This window comes from Carcharodon carcharias, chromosome 17, assembly GCF_017639515.1.
Source record: "Carcharodon carcharias isolate sCarCar2 chromosome 17, sCarCar2.pri, whole genome shotgun sequence".
In the NCBI taxonomy this organism is placed as follows: Eukaryota; Metazoa; Chordata; class Chondrichthyes; order Lamniformes; family Lamnidae; genus Carcharodon; species Carcharodon carcharias.
Window position 1 is genome coordinate 26662668 of NC_054483.1, and position 16296 is coordinate 26678963.

At 42.6% G+C, this 16296-nt stretch overlaps 1 protein-coding gene across 1 annotated transcript in view; it reads left to right on the plus strand.

Annotated features, from left to right (window-relative positions):
- Positions 1–16296, plus strand: part of bin3 (bridging integrator 3) — a 128462-nt gene that overhangs the window by 33651 nt on the left and 78515 nt on the right. The window contains exons 3-5 of the mRNA XM_041210347.1: positions 5451–5491; positions 5735–5796; positions 8775–8911. Coding sequence (XP_041066281.1) covers positions 5451–5491; positions 5735–5796; positions 8775–8911 — 240 coding nt within the window. The remainder of the gene's footprint in view (positions 1–5450; positions 5492–5734; positions 5797–8774; positions 8912–16296) is intronic.

Here is a 16296-nt window from a genome sequence, read left to right on the forward strand (position 1 = left end):
CTTTTGCCCAGTCGCTGTAACTTGACAAATTTTCTCAGAACGATTAAGTTTCACCATTCTCTGTACCTTGTCCATTGTAAGCTCCAGCTCTTTAAAGATTGAACTGCCTTCTGAAGCTAAGTTTATATGTTGGCCTGGAGAAGGCTGACAAAAGAGATTGAAGCCGTAGGAGCTTACAGCACAGAAGATGGCCATTCGGCCCATTATCCCAGTGCCAGCTCTTTGAAAGAGCTATCCTATTAGTCCCTGCTCTTTCCCCACCATCCTTCAATTGCTCATGATTTTGTTTTTAACATTAATATTCAATCTGCTTTTATCGCTCTTTCAAGCGGTGCATTCCAGATCATCATAACTCGCTGTGTGTACAAAAAAAATCCTCACCTCACCTCTGGTTCTGTTGCCAATTATGTTAAATTTGTGTCCTCTGGTACCAACCCTCCTACCACTGGGAACAACTTGAATCATTATTTACTTTGTCAAAACTCATTACGATTTGGCAACTATTTCTTGAAGTCTACTTTCACTTTAACGATGCAATGTCAGGGCTATCTGCATATCCCATTTTGTTCCTCAATTATCATGTTGTCACTGGTGATTATATTTGTGACATTTATAAATGTCGAACAGATTGAGTTGGTGATTATTGTTACTGCCGCGCTGATCACTGTGAATGGCCAGCTCTTAATACTGTGAATGATTCATCGATCTGAGTATTCAGCAGGTCAAATAGTGTCATCTGAATCATCCAGCCTGGAATGAAAATAGTTCTTTCAAGTGCTGAATGGACCATAGAAATGTTGCTTCGATATCATTTCATTGGAAAGAGGCATTAAAACCATGAAGGTGCATGTTTGCTGTAAGCTGCAGTGATCCAACGTGACATTATTTGAAAGCAGTTGTATGTGATTCCTCCCAGTTATATGTTTTGCTTATTTTGAAGGACTAAGAGACATTGTGTGGGGGTGTCCCACCAAAATTGAAAAGTTTTCTTTCAAAGGGAAAGCTAAATTAGGAAGTGTGACTTGGACACATTGAGATATTGCTTCTCATGCAATGTGTTCCATGTCACAGAAACTATGAAATTGCAGAGAAAGGGTATCAGAGCACCTGATGGGTGGGTTTGACACCAATAGTTCACTGTGGTGTCAAAACGAATTGAAAATAAACTCCAGTTGCTGATGAGTCACCTTGCAAAATATTCCCCTTCTCTCGGAATTGTTTAAAGAGGGCAGTTCTTCCCCGAACTTGGTTGACAGCTCATCTTTTAACTGCTGGGAAAGGAGCTCTTGAGTATGGATTTAAGTAAATGTTGGCAGAAGTCATGCGTGGGGCACGGAATTGAAGCTGCGGTCGAGCACTTTTTATGAGATGTTGCCTGGCTAGAATGCGAACCATGCCCTACTGGTCTCTAAGTAAATCAAAGCTGAAAAGGTTTTGGAGGTAGTGAACTCAGAGGTGGATGAGGAGTTTAAAAGCTTTGACATTTTGGGTTGGAGTGAGCCTGGATGGAGGTACAGAAGGGAGCAAACCACTGGTCCTGACTACTTGACACTCTGAAAATTGTAAAAAGCCATGGCCAATGCTCTCTCAAATTCATCTCCGACCCCGACACCCACACCCACCCGCTGCACCACCCCCAGGAGATCTCTCACACTAAGTGTTATCCATAAAGTCTCAGTCAAGAGGCAATCCAGCTCACTTCCAGAAGTGTAAAGAGTCAGCGCTGACCACAACAGCTGTCACTACTCTGTGTGCCCAATATCCTGTCAGTTTAAACTCCAATCCCCTGTGCCTCCCCGATCTCTTAAACTGCAATCATCTCACATTTGGAACACCAACCAGCCCTATTATACAGTTTTGCCAGGTCACATCAAAGTCCATGCTGCCCTGTGGTAAATAGACCAAGGTTGAATGAACAGGACTGGATTTGCAGCCCAGGGAAAGGAAGGAAGGAGGTGCTGTCTAGGAGCACGTGTCAAGTGGAGAGAGAGCGATAGGAAAAGTTATGAGAAAGGAGGGGGATCCAGAGAGAGATTATCTGTTACATGACAAGATGGAGGAATTTAAGATGCAACGTCAGCCAGGAAAAAAAGCTCTTCCACGTCAGGGGAGGAAGTAATCCAGCTAAATATTATCCAACCTAATAGGTGAGATGCATTTAAGGGGAAGCAGGATAAACACATGAGGGATAATGAAATAGAAGGATATGTTATGGGGTCTGAGATATTGAGGGCTGGGAGGAGGTTTTGTGGGGGAGAAACACCAGCATGGAGCAGTTAGGCCGAATGTTGTAAGATTTTACTGATTTCTATGAAGCTGCTTATTGGAGAATTTATTTCAATTGGGTGTTGAAATTAGCAGTATGAAAAAAATGAAACATAATTCACAATAACAGGTTTACATTTGATGACCCTATGAGTGTTTTCAATGCCCTTGTTGAAGTCTTTGCTTGAATGCTATAGCTCCCCCTGTTAACCTGGGCTTCGACTGGATACTACAGTCCATACTGGTCACCGACCCTGTGGGCTGAATCTGAGCTCATTGCCATGAGACCTCAGTCTCAGACAGCTTATAGGCCTGGAATCTTTTCTGAAGCTGCTGGCATTTCTATCCAGTAGTAGGAATACTGAAGAACAAGGGGGCATACTTCATGAGCATAAATGAGGGAAGATGTACTTTTTGGAAGTATCTGTGTGAGGGAAAAAGAATTCAGTTATATAGCTGTTGTAGCTTCTTCTTTAAATAAACTTTAGAAACTTATTAAGGCGAGAGACAGAGAGGGAATAAGAAGCTCATAAAAACAAAAAAACTGCGGATGCTGGAAATCCAAAACAAAAACAGAATTACCTGGAAAAACTCAGCAGGTCTGGCAGCATTAGCGGAGAAGAAAAGAGTTGACGTTTCGAGTCCTCATGACCCTTCGACAGAATAAGAAGCTTCCTGCTGTGCCCTCCTCTTCTATCATGCTGTCTGACAGGGTTCCTTTGAGGGTTCAGTGAGGGATCACATTTGGAGGCTCAGTAACTCCTGATTGTACCGTCTGGTGTTGGTGGGGGAGATGGCTTCATCAGGTGAAGAAAGTCCTTGGTGCGTCAGATTGGAATAGCAGCATGATGTGCCGACATGCTGTCATTCTGATGATGACATGTAATAGTGCTAGTCGTTAAGCTACAAGTCCAGAAATGACTATGTAATAGCATAGGAAGGCTCAAACCATCCATGTAATGCTGTTCTACGATTCCAATGGCGATGTTCGAAGAAACTGTGCCCTGTCTCCATTAAGATAATATGAAAAGATATTAAACAACTGTATTCTAATGTTGCAAATAGTAATTTCTGTGCTGGAACCTTTTGGCTCTTCAAAGCTTGAGTTATACGAGTAATCTCCACTCTGTGCTCATGGTTACTTCCTCTCTCCTTGCTGTGGTTCTTCACTTTTATTTTCAAACAGTTAGCATCTGTCATGGCTGTGACTATCACTGGTGTAAAATGAGTTAACGAGCTTGTGGGAACCCGATAAAAACTTAGGGGGATGGATGCATTATTGATCAAATCAACAGCTGAATCTAAACTTCTAAAAATGCTAACACCTAAAAATTAACATTTTGATCTCCCTGCTGTTCCATGAATTCCACCCCCCCACCCACCTTTTAACAAATTCCTGCAGGAATCCGAGATCACAGATATGATAGACTCGAGAAGTTGGGGGGTGTGCTTCTCACCAAAGTTGAGACAATTCAAGAGTGACTTGATCAAGGTTTTGAAAGGTGATGGTAAATAGTGAGAGATTGCTTGCAATAATTTATAACAAGAAAGCATAAATTGAAGCGAATGGCTAAAGTAATCCCAGGGGATGTTCAAAGAAGTTTCCACAAGGATATGGTGGTAGGATTGTGGAACCCTCCACTGCAAACTGTTGTTGAAACACCCATGAATCCTTTTCAAGGGAATTAGGGAGTTGTTTTAAAGAGGGGGTGTGAGCGCTGAGTGGGATTAGACTGAGGAGTTCACGTGGTGAAGAACACTGGTGCAGACCTGATGGGCTGAATGGCCTGTTTCTGTGCTGTCAAACGATAATTCTCACAATTATGTTTCTACTTTACTTGGTTGGTAAGAGTGGTGTGGGGCAATGCCGGGAACCTCTGACTGAATTCATGTTCCAACGGGTTAGAAGTTCCTAACCGATCTCCATGCCACCTCAGCTGAAATACCCTGCTCAAAGTGCTGTATTCTGACTGGAATGCAACTGTTCAAGATTGTTTTATTCCAACTGGGTATTTAAATAGTTTGGGTTTAGAATGTACTTCCTGATTGGGCGGTGGATCGAGATCCCAAAGTAGCTTCCAAAAAAAACACTTGACAAAATACTGGGGGGAGTAGAAATTGGAGGGATATCGGGCATGAGCAGGGGAATGGGACAAACTGGATTTCTCTTCGAAAGATATGGCATAGACTGGATGGACTGAATAACCTCATCCTGTGCTCTGTGGTTGCATGATCTTATGAACAATAGCCCGAGAATAAGTTGACCAGCCTGCTGATAATGCTAAAAGCAAAATACTGTGGATGCTGGAAATCTAGAACAAAAACAAAAATACCTGGAAAAACTCAGCAGGACTGGCAGCATCTGCGGAGAGGAATACAGTTAACGTTTCGAGATCGAATGACTCTTCATCAAAACTAGGGAAAAATAGAAAAGAGGTGAAATATAAGCTGGTTTAAGGGGGGGAGGTGGGACAGGTAGAGCTGGATAGAGGGCCAGTGATAAGTGGAGATAGCCAAAAGATATCATAAACAAAAGGACAAAGAGGTGTTGACGGTGGTGATATTAGCTAAAAAATGTGCTAATGGGGACACTAAGGGTAGAAAGCAGGGCGAGCAAGGGACAGATAGCCCTAGTGGGGTGGGGGTGGGGGTTGGGTGGGAGGGTGGGGGAAGGATCGAAATAGGCTAAAAGGTAGAGATAAAACAGTGGATGGAAATACATTTAAAAATAATGGAAATAGATGGGAAAAGAAAAATCTATATAAATTATTGGAAAAAGGGGGATCGGAAAGGGGGGTGGGGATGGAGGAGAGAGTTCATGATCTAAAGTTGTTGAACTCAATATTCAGTCTGGAAGGCTGTGAAGTGCCTAGTCGGAAGATGAGGTGCTATTCCTCCAGTTTATGTTGAGTTTCACTGGAACAATGCAGCAGGCCAAGGACAGACATGTCGGCATGAGAGCAGGGCGGGGTGTTGAAATGGCAAGTGACAGGGAGGTCTGGGTCATGCTTGCGGTCAGACCGAAGATAACGCTGTTGCTTCAGCTAACTTAGTCTGAGCAATGTTTAGCGATCTAGTTTTCAAACGTGGATTTTGTACGGAAGCTGTTGCACTTTAACCATTATATTGAGTCCTTTACATCTCTCTTTTTTGCTGATTGATGTTTTTCTCGTGTAAATTTGCAGGTGGAGAGAGATTTTGAGCGAGAATATGGCAAGCTCCAGCAGTAAGTATAAGACTTTAAATTAGACACAATTTGAAATACTGTGCTGCCGTTTAAAGCTTAATTGTCCTTCACTTTTGTGTTTCCTGAGCACAGCGTTTGATTGATTGATGGCATTGAGTTGAAATATTTAATTCGGACAGAAAATATAAATTTGTTGTGGCAATTAAAGCAAAATGCTATTTTTCTAGTGTGAGATGTTGCTCAACTTGTGAAAGTGATCACTTTTTCCTGTTTTCTGTTCAGGCTGGAAGATCAGATTAAGAAGCTTCACAAGGATATGAAGAAAAGTACTGAAGCAGATATAGGTAGGACCATGTACCACAATGGGCAGAACTGGGAGAGGTATGGGCTATGTGAAAAGCACACCTCAAATTGCCTGCAGATAGGGAGGCAAGACCGTCTTCTCACCACATTGACAAACATGTTTATGCCTGAAAGGCCAAGTGAAGAGATCAGGAGATTGAGGTGTATCTTAGATATGGATCCTTTACTGAAGGACAAGGCTAACAGGAATGAGTGGGAACCTGAAAGAGCTAGCAACCCCATTTCTCTGGCAAAAGACAAATCTTCTGATATTTAAGTTAATTCTTAGCTGACATAACTTAAAAGCATGTCCTCTTCTTTCCTTCAATTTAGCTAATATATTTGCTCATATGTGCACAGACCTTTCGTTATTTAAGTTTGAATCATTCAAGCCACTTCCGATATTAAATTTTTACTCATGTCAGACTTGGAAATCGAGAACTTATATTTAAATAGTGCCTTTCACGTCCTAAGGACTTGCCAGGGTTGTTTACAGTCAATGAAATACTTCTGTATTTACTGTCGTGGGTAATTCGGAGCCTGCACTCCTTCAAACTCGTGCTGTGGCATCTTCCCATTTCCATCTGAAAGGCACACCTGTGATAGTGCAGCTCTCCCTCAGTACTGCAATGGTGTGTCAACCTCGATTTTGTGCGCAAAATCCCTGCAAACAATCTTCACTCCTAATAAAAAGAAGATTGAGTCAGCATCCCACCCCATGACTTCTATGTCCATTCACCCAATCAACACTGATCAGTCTTGGATAGCTCACTGTTTTGTATCAAATGAAGGAAGGGGAAAGATTTCTTGCAAAACACACTAACAGGAGCACCTCTAACAAGTATGAATTCCTCTTCATTCTGCATCCCTGATCAGTGATTGCAATATATTTTCGGAAACTGGTTATTTTCTTGGCAGGAACCAATTAAGATTTAAGACAGCAGATAACAAATAGTAAGTTTCAAAAGCAGGAGCATATCACAGAGCTTTGACATGGCTGCAAGAGTTAGCTCACTGTCAAGATGATGGGCTGGAGTCACCCCCAAAGCTCACACTGCTCTGCGAAATACATGCGGCGGCCATGAGCTATGTACCCAGTCTAAGTGTGTAACTACACGTTCAAACTGAGGAACCATTGCAGCACTTTAGAACCTCAAGATGTGCTTCTGCTTTGCACAAGCTCTTGCACCCATTATACTTTTAAAATAACATGAGAGGTTTGGATATATGTTATGTAATGGAGCTAAATCGTCACTGACAAAAAAGAAATAGTGAATGTTGCATGACTCATACTAAAGTGATAATTGACACTCTGCTGGATGTTGGGTTTTTTTTCATGTTGGATGCTGGAAATACACACCTTCAATGGTTACTTGTCTTCAGCCTGACACAGAATATGTAGTTGCCTTTAGAGAAATCAGCATTTTAGTGAAAAGCAATTGAAACATTCTGGATTGCACTTGCTAAATTTGGTGATTCTTCATCTTCCTTTTTGTAGCCACTCAATGCAACAAAAAGAAAGAACTTGCATTTCTGTGGAGCCTTTCTGGACCTCAGGAAATCCCAAAGCCCTTTATAGTCAATTCAGGACTTGTTTTGAGGTGTAATCACTGTTGTTATGTTGGAAACACAGCAGCCAATTTGCTGACAGCAAAGATCCCACAAACATCAATGTGATAATGACCAGTTGATCTATTTTAGTGAGCTAGTTGAGGGATAAATATGGTCTAGAACTCCCCTGCTCTTCTCAAAATAGTGCATTTGAATCTTTCACGTCCAGCTGAGAAGGCAGATGGGATCTCACTTTAACGTTTCCCTTTAGAAGACAGCACTTCCAACAGTGTTGCACTTGCTCAGTACAGCACCGAACTGTCAGCCTAGATTTTGTGCTCAATTCTCTGGAATAGGACTTGAACCCACATGCTCCTGACTCAGTGTTACCCTGCTGACAACCCCCTCCCCTCCAGCTGAGAATCACTATCATAACACCAGAATTGAACTGTGAAGGAGTGGAGCAGCTCGTGCTGGGTTTTGCCCTGTTATTTGGTGCTGATGGGATCAGATCAGAAAGAGTTAACGTCAAACCTGCCAGTGACTCAGAGAAATGGGCTATGATTGCGTTTTACTGGGTGAATTGTGAGAATGTCAGAGAGGGAGCAGAAAACATGGAGCTTTGAAATGCACTGTCAGATGCACAAATGTTAATGTATTAATCCCATTTTCCCCCCATACCTGATGGTAATTACTAAAATAACACCAACCTATACAGAATACAGCCCGATTTCAGTTCATTTGTTTCAGTCACATGAATCAAGCTTCTTCTTTTTACTCACCACTCCCACTTGACTGCAAAATAACATGGCTTGTTGTTTCGTACCTCTCCAAATGTTTCACTCTGTGCAGTTTAGCTGCCCTCTCCTTTTTAATCATAGGAGGGAGGCTATGGACAGAAGGCTCTTGGCAGAAATAAAACAAATGTTACAAGATAGGGAAGCACCAACAGGCAGCTCAGGCCAGTGTTGAGTGGCCCAGCACAAAAGGAGTAAATATCCGATTAGAATGTACAACACCCTTAATAATCTGAGAACATGAAAATCACATGCTCGGATCATACTGATCCATCAAAGCTTAACTAAATCTGTACTTGTGGATTTTGTGTTATCACATTAGACATGAATATTCTGCAAAGAACCTAAGTGGAGGTATAATTAATAGATTAATTGTAATTAATAATATAATGGTTAACACATTTTCATTCTAGTTCTCTGTGCTATTTTAATGGAAGCATTAACCCATTTATAATAGTGAACAGTGGAATATTGTATGAAGATATTAAGTTTATTCATTCACTCTCTCAGCAACAGTCACCTTTGCATCCAGCCTCAAGAATAATCATGGTTGGTGTGTTTGAAGATAGGTTTTTTTCCCTATCATTGGTGACTTCCTTTTTTTTAAACAAGGACTGTAATATTCCTTTCAGCAATGTCGAAGTCAGCAGTGAAAATTTCTTCAGATCTGCTGACCAATCCTTTGTGTGAACAAGATCAGATGTTTATGGAGACAGTGACAGCTCTGGACACTGCAATGCGGAGAATGGACGCCTTCAATCAGGAAAAGGTTTGTAATTCATTTACACAGGGACAGGATATGATATAAATGGTATATATCGATTAAGGCAATAGAAGATAGTTTGGTGCTGCATCAGTAACCCAGTGGTTGGTCAATCCTAGTTTGGCACATTGCAAAATCCAAATTCTGATGATTCATAGGTTTGCACACATTGAAACAACCATGCAAGGTGCTGTTCTGTAAAAAGCCACCTGGTTCATGAATGCCCCAGGATTTTCCTGCATGTAACTTGATTCAGACTGAGGACATGGCTGAGTTTTAATCCCCTCTGAAGCAGCCTGGCTAACTATTCAGTTGTTAAAAGAATCGCTGCGGAGCTTGAAAGGCACACCATCCCTTTCACAGAGAGTTACGGGTTCAGGCCCCACCGTGCAGATTTGGCACATAATTTAGGGGCTGACATTCCACATTGAACTGATTGAGTTCAGCATTGCCAAAAGTGTCACCTCTCAGATGAGATGTGAAACTGAGTCCCTGTCTGCTCTCTGCTGTGGAGGTATTCCCATTAAATGTGACTTTTGTAGGATCATGTCCATCATGAGAGAAAATTTAACAAAAAATGATGTGGCCTTAAACTGAATAATGAAGTGTTTCATGGGCTCTCTAAATCTAAGGCTGCAAGTCTGCTGTACTAACTGTCCTTGTAGCTGTGCTATCTGTTCATAGTCAGCATTTATATTCTTGGCTGAGAATCTGATACATGCTGCAACACACGTGTAGAGCTCCTTCTGGATTGTTAAGCAGTCAGTATACGATGTCTGACTGGTTATGAAACTGCACTAGTGATCCACCAGGGCAAGTTGTGAATCTAAAGTTATTTAACAAGTTGCAATGTGAGGTTGGCAAGAAAAAAAGGATTATGGAAGCTGCCAGGTTGTTGTACAAGAAACCAACTGGTTCACCGGTGTCATTGAAGGCAGGGAGGATGCCACTGTATCTCCACCTGGTTGGCATGAGACCAGTTGCACACAGTGCATTTGACTTTGATTTCCTTATGCAGCAATAACCGATTCTAAAATGTTGACATTTTGCATTTCACAGCCCTGCAACCCGTTATGTTTAAAACATTATGTATAGTTCCTCTTGTTCAGTCCTAAATTTCTTGTTTTTAGTCTTACATAACCAATTATAATATTTTGAAGACGTCTATTAAATCACCCTTTGGTCTTCTTTGTTCTGACAATTTCCATGTCTTTGGCACAAAGAAATACAAGTACAATACCCTGAACTCACTCTGTTCCTGAAACATCCTTCATGTAGTGTGGAACCCAAAACCACATGGACTACTCCAATTGTGATACTAAGGTTTTATATAGTGCCATGAAATGCATTTTTTTGCCTCTGAGTCCCTGTGTGCTAAATTGGCAGTCTGTGCAGATTGTCACATTTCATGTACAGGATGTTCCAATGCTTTTTGCATTGGTTCCTGCCAAGTAACAAGGATGGGACCCAGATAAGTTCAAGGGTCGGCGAACCACAGTTGGGAAGCCGTCAGTTTTGGGGAGTCAGCCTGCAAGGGTCACTGAGACAGAAGGATAGGAACAGGTCCCAGTTAAGTTATAAGGCATGAAAAGGGCTGCAGTGAGCAGACTTGAAGTGAAGTGGGCTCGCAAGAAGCCCAGAAGATCCAAGAAGCTCCATACAGCCAAAGTGCTGCTGTTAACTCTAAGGAGCTGAGTTGGGGACTCACTAGAGCCCTGGGAGCCATTTGGTAGCCGTTGCAGTTGGGGCTAACAAGAATCCCCAGAGGGCCTTTTGTTGGTTCGGTGCTTCTGAGAGAGAGTTCAGGTTTAGAAGAAGCCTTGGGAGCTTTTAATATGTTGGTGCAGCTCAGAGTTGGGGCTCAAGAAAGTCCACTTGACTGGGTGTGCGGCAGGAGAAGAAAAGGCTCCAGGCAAGAGAAGGGCTGCTGTTAGAGACTTCAGGCAGTTAGGTATCTGTGTTGCAAAAGATTGGGGCTCAGGAGAAGCCCTGTGAGCCATATACAGCTGGGTACAGCCAGGAGTCAGGAGTTTGGAGAAGCTCATGAAACTAGCTGTCTAGCAAAGAGCTAAAATAATGTCAGTAAGTAAAGGTGGAAGTGCAGACTCAGGAATCCAGGAGAGACGAGATTGAAACCCTAGGAAGTAAGCTGTCATTGAGGTAGTCCGAGTGGGAGTGACTTTTGGAGAGAATTTCAAGGAGAGACCTTTAAAGGTGGAGATTGGAAACCGTCATGAGAAAGACAAAGTTTCAGTGAGACTGGTTGACTCTCAGTGGGACTAACATCTGGGCGGGTTGTTGAGAAATCTATGAAATCTGTTTTGGTTGCATCTGTCATTTACCCAGTAGTGTGGTGTGTCTGAAAAGTTATATAGATTCACTGTTACATGTTAATTTTAATGTTCTTTACTTAGTGTTATAAAACCCAGTTTGTCAAGATAATAGCAGCTCACATTCATATCAGCACCTTTAACAGAGAAAAAAACTTTGAGGATACTTGGAGAATAAATGGACTGTATATGGGACTCAGATGTTAGAAGAACTTGGTCAAAGTGGTGTGGTCTAAGGTCCCAAAGGGGGAAGAGGTGGAGGAGTTTAAGGAAGGGATTCCTGAGAGGTAGACCTTAGGTGCCAATTCTGTTATCATGCTTGTTGATCTTAGAGGAGGTTGTCCTTGGTTTAAGAGTGATGAAGACCTCTGGAGGCAAGGCTGTTGGTTAACTTTACCTTTTAATGAACAATCTACTAACTATGTACAATACAAGACTTCACATGAGGCTTCATATAGACCTACCTCTCAGCATGCTCTGTTGTCATGTAACCTTACATCACTGATGATGTACTGTTTATTCCTATTAATCCTTTACACTACCTCTCCTCCCAAGTCCCTGACTCTTTAAATATGTTATTTATATTATCCAGCACAAATCACCTCAAACCTGCGCCCTCTGGTTCATGCTGCTTTCACCAATGGGAACAATTTCTCCCTATTTTCTGTGCCTTCTTCCAGAAGGCACTTGATAAAGTGCCAGATCAAAGATTATTGCAGAAAATAAAAACTCATCATGTAGGGGGTAACATATTGGCATAGATAAAAGATTGGCTGGCTAACAGGAAGCAGAGAGTTGGCATAAATGGGTCTTTTTCTGGTTGGCAGATGTGACGAGTGGTGTGCCATAGGGATCAGTGTTGGGGCCTCAACTTTTTTACAATATATATAAATGACTTGGATGGGGGATGGATGGGATGGTTGCTAAATTTGCTGATGACACAAAGATAGGTAGGAAAGTAAATTGTGAAGAGGACGGAAGGAGGCTACCAAGTGACCTAAATAGGTCATGTGAGTGGGCAAAGATCTGGCAAATGGAGTATAATGTGTGCAAATGTGAAATCATTTATTTTGACAGGAAGAATAAAAAAGAAGCATATTTTCTAAATGGTGAGGGCCTGCAGAGCTCTTGAGGGGCAGAGGGATCTGGGTGTCCTAGTGCATGAATCACAAAAGGTTAGTATGTAGGTACAGCAGGTAATTAGGAAAGCTAATAGAATATGATCGTTTATTGTGAGGAGAATTGATTACAAAAGTAGGGAGGTTATGCTTCAGTTGTACCAGGCATTGGTGAGACCACGTCTGGAGTACTGTGTACAACACTGCTCTTCTTACTTAAAGAAAGATGTAAAAGCATTAGAAGCAGTTCAGGGAAGGTTTACGAGACTAACTCCAGGAATGGGCAGGTTGTCTTATGAGGAAATGTTGCCTACTCCTGCCCCTAGTTCATATGTTCTGTCCAGATCCCTCATGATTTGAACACCTCAATTAAATCTCCTCTCAAACTCCCCTCCAGGGAGAGCAGTCCTAGCTTGTGAAATCTGTCTATATAATAACAGTTCCTAATCCCTGGAACCATTCTTGCACATCTTTTCTAGACCCTCTCTAATGCCTTCACATCCTGCCTAAAGTGTGCTTTTGTTTTCTTTATTCTCTCATGGGATGTGTGCATCACTGGCAAGGCCAGCATTTGTTGCCCATTACTAATTGCCCTTGAACTGAGTGACTCGCTGGGCCAGTTCAGAGGGCAGCTAGCCTGGGTCTCTGGATTGCTAGTCCAGTGTCATTGCCACTACGTCACCGTCTCTCCCTATGTTAAAAGCAAAAAACTGCGGATGCTGGAAATCCAAAACAAAAACAAAAATACCTGGAAAAACTCAGCAGGTCTGGCAGCATCTGCGGAGAGGAACACAGTTAACGTTTCAAGTCCGAATGACCCTTCAACAGAACTAAGTAAAAATAGAAGAGAGGTGAAATATAAGTTAGTTTAAGGGGGTGGTGGGATAAGTAGAGCTGGATAGAGGGCCGGTGATAGGTGGAGATAACCAAAGGATGTCACAGACAAAAGGACAAAGAGGTATTGAAGGTGGTGATTTATCTGAGGAATGTGCTAATTAAAGGTAGAAAGCAGGACAAGCAAGGTACAGGTAGATAAAAACAAAAAACTGCGGATGCTGGAAATCCAAAACAAAAACAAAATTACCTGGAAAAACTCAGCAGGTCTGGCAGTATCGGCAGAGAAGAAAAAAGTTAACGTTTCGAGTCCTCATGACCCTTCAACAGAACTGAGTAAAATTAGGAGAGGGGTGAACTATAAGCTGGTTTAAGGTTGTGGGGGGTGGGTGGGGGGAGAGAAGTGGGGAGTCGGTGGTGTGGTTGTAGGGACAAGCAAGCAGTGATAGGAGCAGATAATCAAAAGATGTCACGGACAAAAGAACAAAGAGGTGTTGAAGGTGGTGATATTATCTAAACGAATGTGCTAATTAAGAATGGATGGCAGGACACACAAGGTACAGCTCTAGTGGGGGGGTGGGTGGAATAAGACTAAAAGGGCATAAAAGGTATAGATTTAAAATAATGGAAATAGGTGGGAAAAGAAAAATCTATATAAATTATTGGAAAAAAGAAAAGGCAGTGAGAAGAAACGGAAAAGGGGTGGGGATGGAGGAGGGAGTTCAAGATCTAAAGTTGTTGACTTCATTATTCAGTCCGTAAGGCTGTTAAGTACCTAGTCGAAAGATGAGGTGTTGTTCCTCCAGTTTGCGTTGGGCTTCACTGAAACAATGCAGCAAGCCAAGGACAGACATGTGGGCAAGAGAGCAGGGTGGAGTGTTAAAATGGCAAGTGACAGGGAGGTTTGGGTCTTTCTTGTGGACAGACCGCAAGTGTTCTGTAAAGTGGTCGCCCAGTTTGCGTTTGGTTTCTCCAATGTAGAGGAGACCGCATTGGGAGCAACGAATGCAGTAGACTAAGTTGGGGGAAATGCAAGTGAAAGGCTGCTTCTCTTGAAAGGATTGTTTGGGTCCTTGGATGGTGAGGAGAGAGGAAGTGAAGGGGCAGGTGTTGCATCTTTTGCGTTTGCATGGGGAGATGCTGTAGTTGGGGGTTGAGGAGTAAGGGTTGATGGAGGAGTGGACCAGGGTGTCCCGGAGGGAACGATCCCTACGGAATGCCGCCGGGGGGGGTGAAGGGAAGATTTGTATGGTGGTGGCATCATACTGGTACAGATAGCCCTAGTGGGGGTGGGGTGGGGTGAATGAATCAAAAAAGGCTAAAAGGTAGAGATAAAACAATGGATGGAAATACATTTAAAAACAATGGAAGTAGGTGGGAAAAGAAAAATCTATATAAATTATTGGAAAGAAAAGAGTGAGGGGGGGAATCGGAAATGGGGTGGGGATGGAGGAGATAGTTCATGATCAAAAATTGTTGAACTTAATATTCAGTCCGGAAGGCTGTAAAGTGCCTCGTCGGAAGATGAGGTGCTGTTCCTCCAGTTTGCGTTGAGCTTCACTGGAACAATGTAGCAAGCCAAGGATGGACATGTGGGCATGAGAGCAGGGTGGAGTGTTGAAATGGCAAGCGACAGGGAGGTCTGGGTACTGCTTGCAGACATACTGAAGGAGTTCTGCAAAGCGGTCACCCAGTCTGCATTTGGTCTCTCCAGTGTAGAGGAAACCGCATTGGGAGCGACGAATGCAGTAGACTAAATTGAGGGAAGTGCGAACGCAGAAGGTGCAACGCCTGCCCCTTTACTTCCCCTCTCCTCACTGTCCAAGGGCTCGAACACTCCTTTCAAGTGAAGGAGCATTTCACTTGCATTTACCTCAATTTAATATTTTGTCTCTCTATTATTTTTACTAAGTTCTATTGAAGGGTCATTCGGACTCGAAACGTTAACTGTTTTCCTCTCCGCAGATGCTGCCAGACCTGCTGAGTTTTTCCAGGTATTTTTGTTTTTGTCTCTCCCTATGTGGTGTATACAGGTTTATACCAACTTCCTTGCTTTTGTACTTAACGCATGTATTTATAAAGCCCAGGATCCCATATGCTTTATTAACCACGCTGTCAAGTAGTCCTGCAATCTTCCGTGATTTGATTAAACCCCAGATCCCTCTGCCCCTGCACCCCCTTTAGAATTGTATCCTTTATTTTATTTCGCCTTTTCTCATTGGACCAACCAAAATCAATCACTTCACACTTTTGTATATTAAATTTCACCTGACACTTGTTCACCCATTCCACCAACCTGTCTTGTGTCCTTTTGAAGCTTAACACCATCTTCCTCATGGTTTTTTTTGTCATCACTTCCTTGCTATCTTTAAATTTCTTCATAGCGTTGCTGACAAGGCCAGAATTTGTTGTCCATCCCAAAATTTCCTTGAACAGAGTGTCTTGCTCGGCTATTTCAGAGGGCAGCTAACAATCAACCACATTGCTGTGAGTTACATGTAGGCCAGACTGGGTAAGGACAGCTGATTTCCTTCCCGAGAGGGCATTAGCGAACCAAGTAGGTTTTGACAACAACCCAAGATAGTTGCCATGGTCACCATTACCAAGACCAGCTTTTTATTCTAGCTTTCTGAACTGAATTTGAATTCCACCAGCTGCCATGATGAAATTTAAATCCGTGTCCTCAGAGCATTAGTCTGGGCCTTTGAATGACCAGCCCAGTGATATTATCACTCTGTCATTGTCTCCTTCTTTCTCATGTGATGAGGTGGTTTCCAGTCCTGCCGGAGTCAGTGGACTTTTGAATGGCTCACTGTTGATTTGACAGGGCCATAAAATGGCACCCATGAGAACCTAGGCTTTATAAATAGAGGCATAGGGCACTAAGGTGAGCAAGTTATGTGAAGCCTTTCTAAATCACTGGTTAGGTCTGAGCTGGATTCTGGGCACAACACCTTAGAAAGGATATCAAGGCCTTGCAGAGAGTACTGAGGAGATTCACTGAAATGGTCACAGGGATAAGGGACCTGAGTTATGTAGAGAACCTGGCCTTATATTCTTTGGAACAGTGAAGGTTAAGGGGAGAATTAACAGAGATGTTCAAAATTAT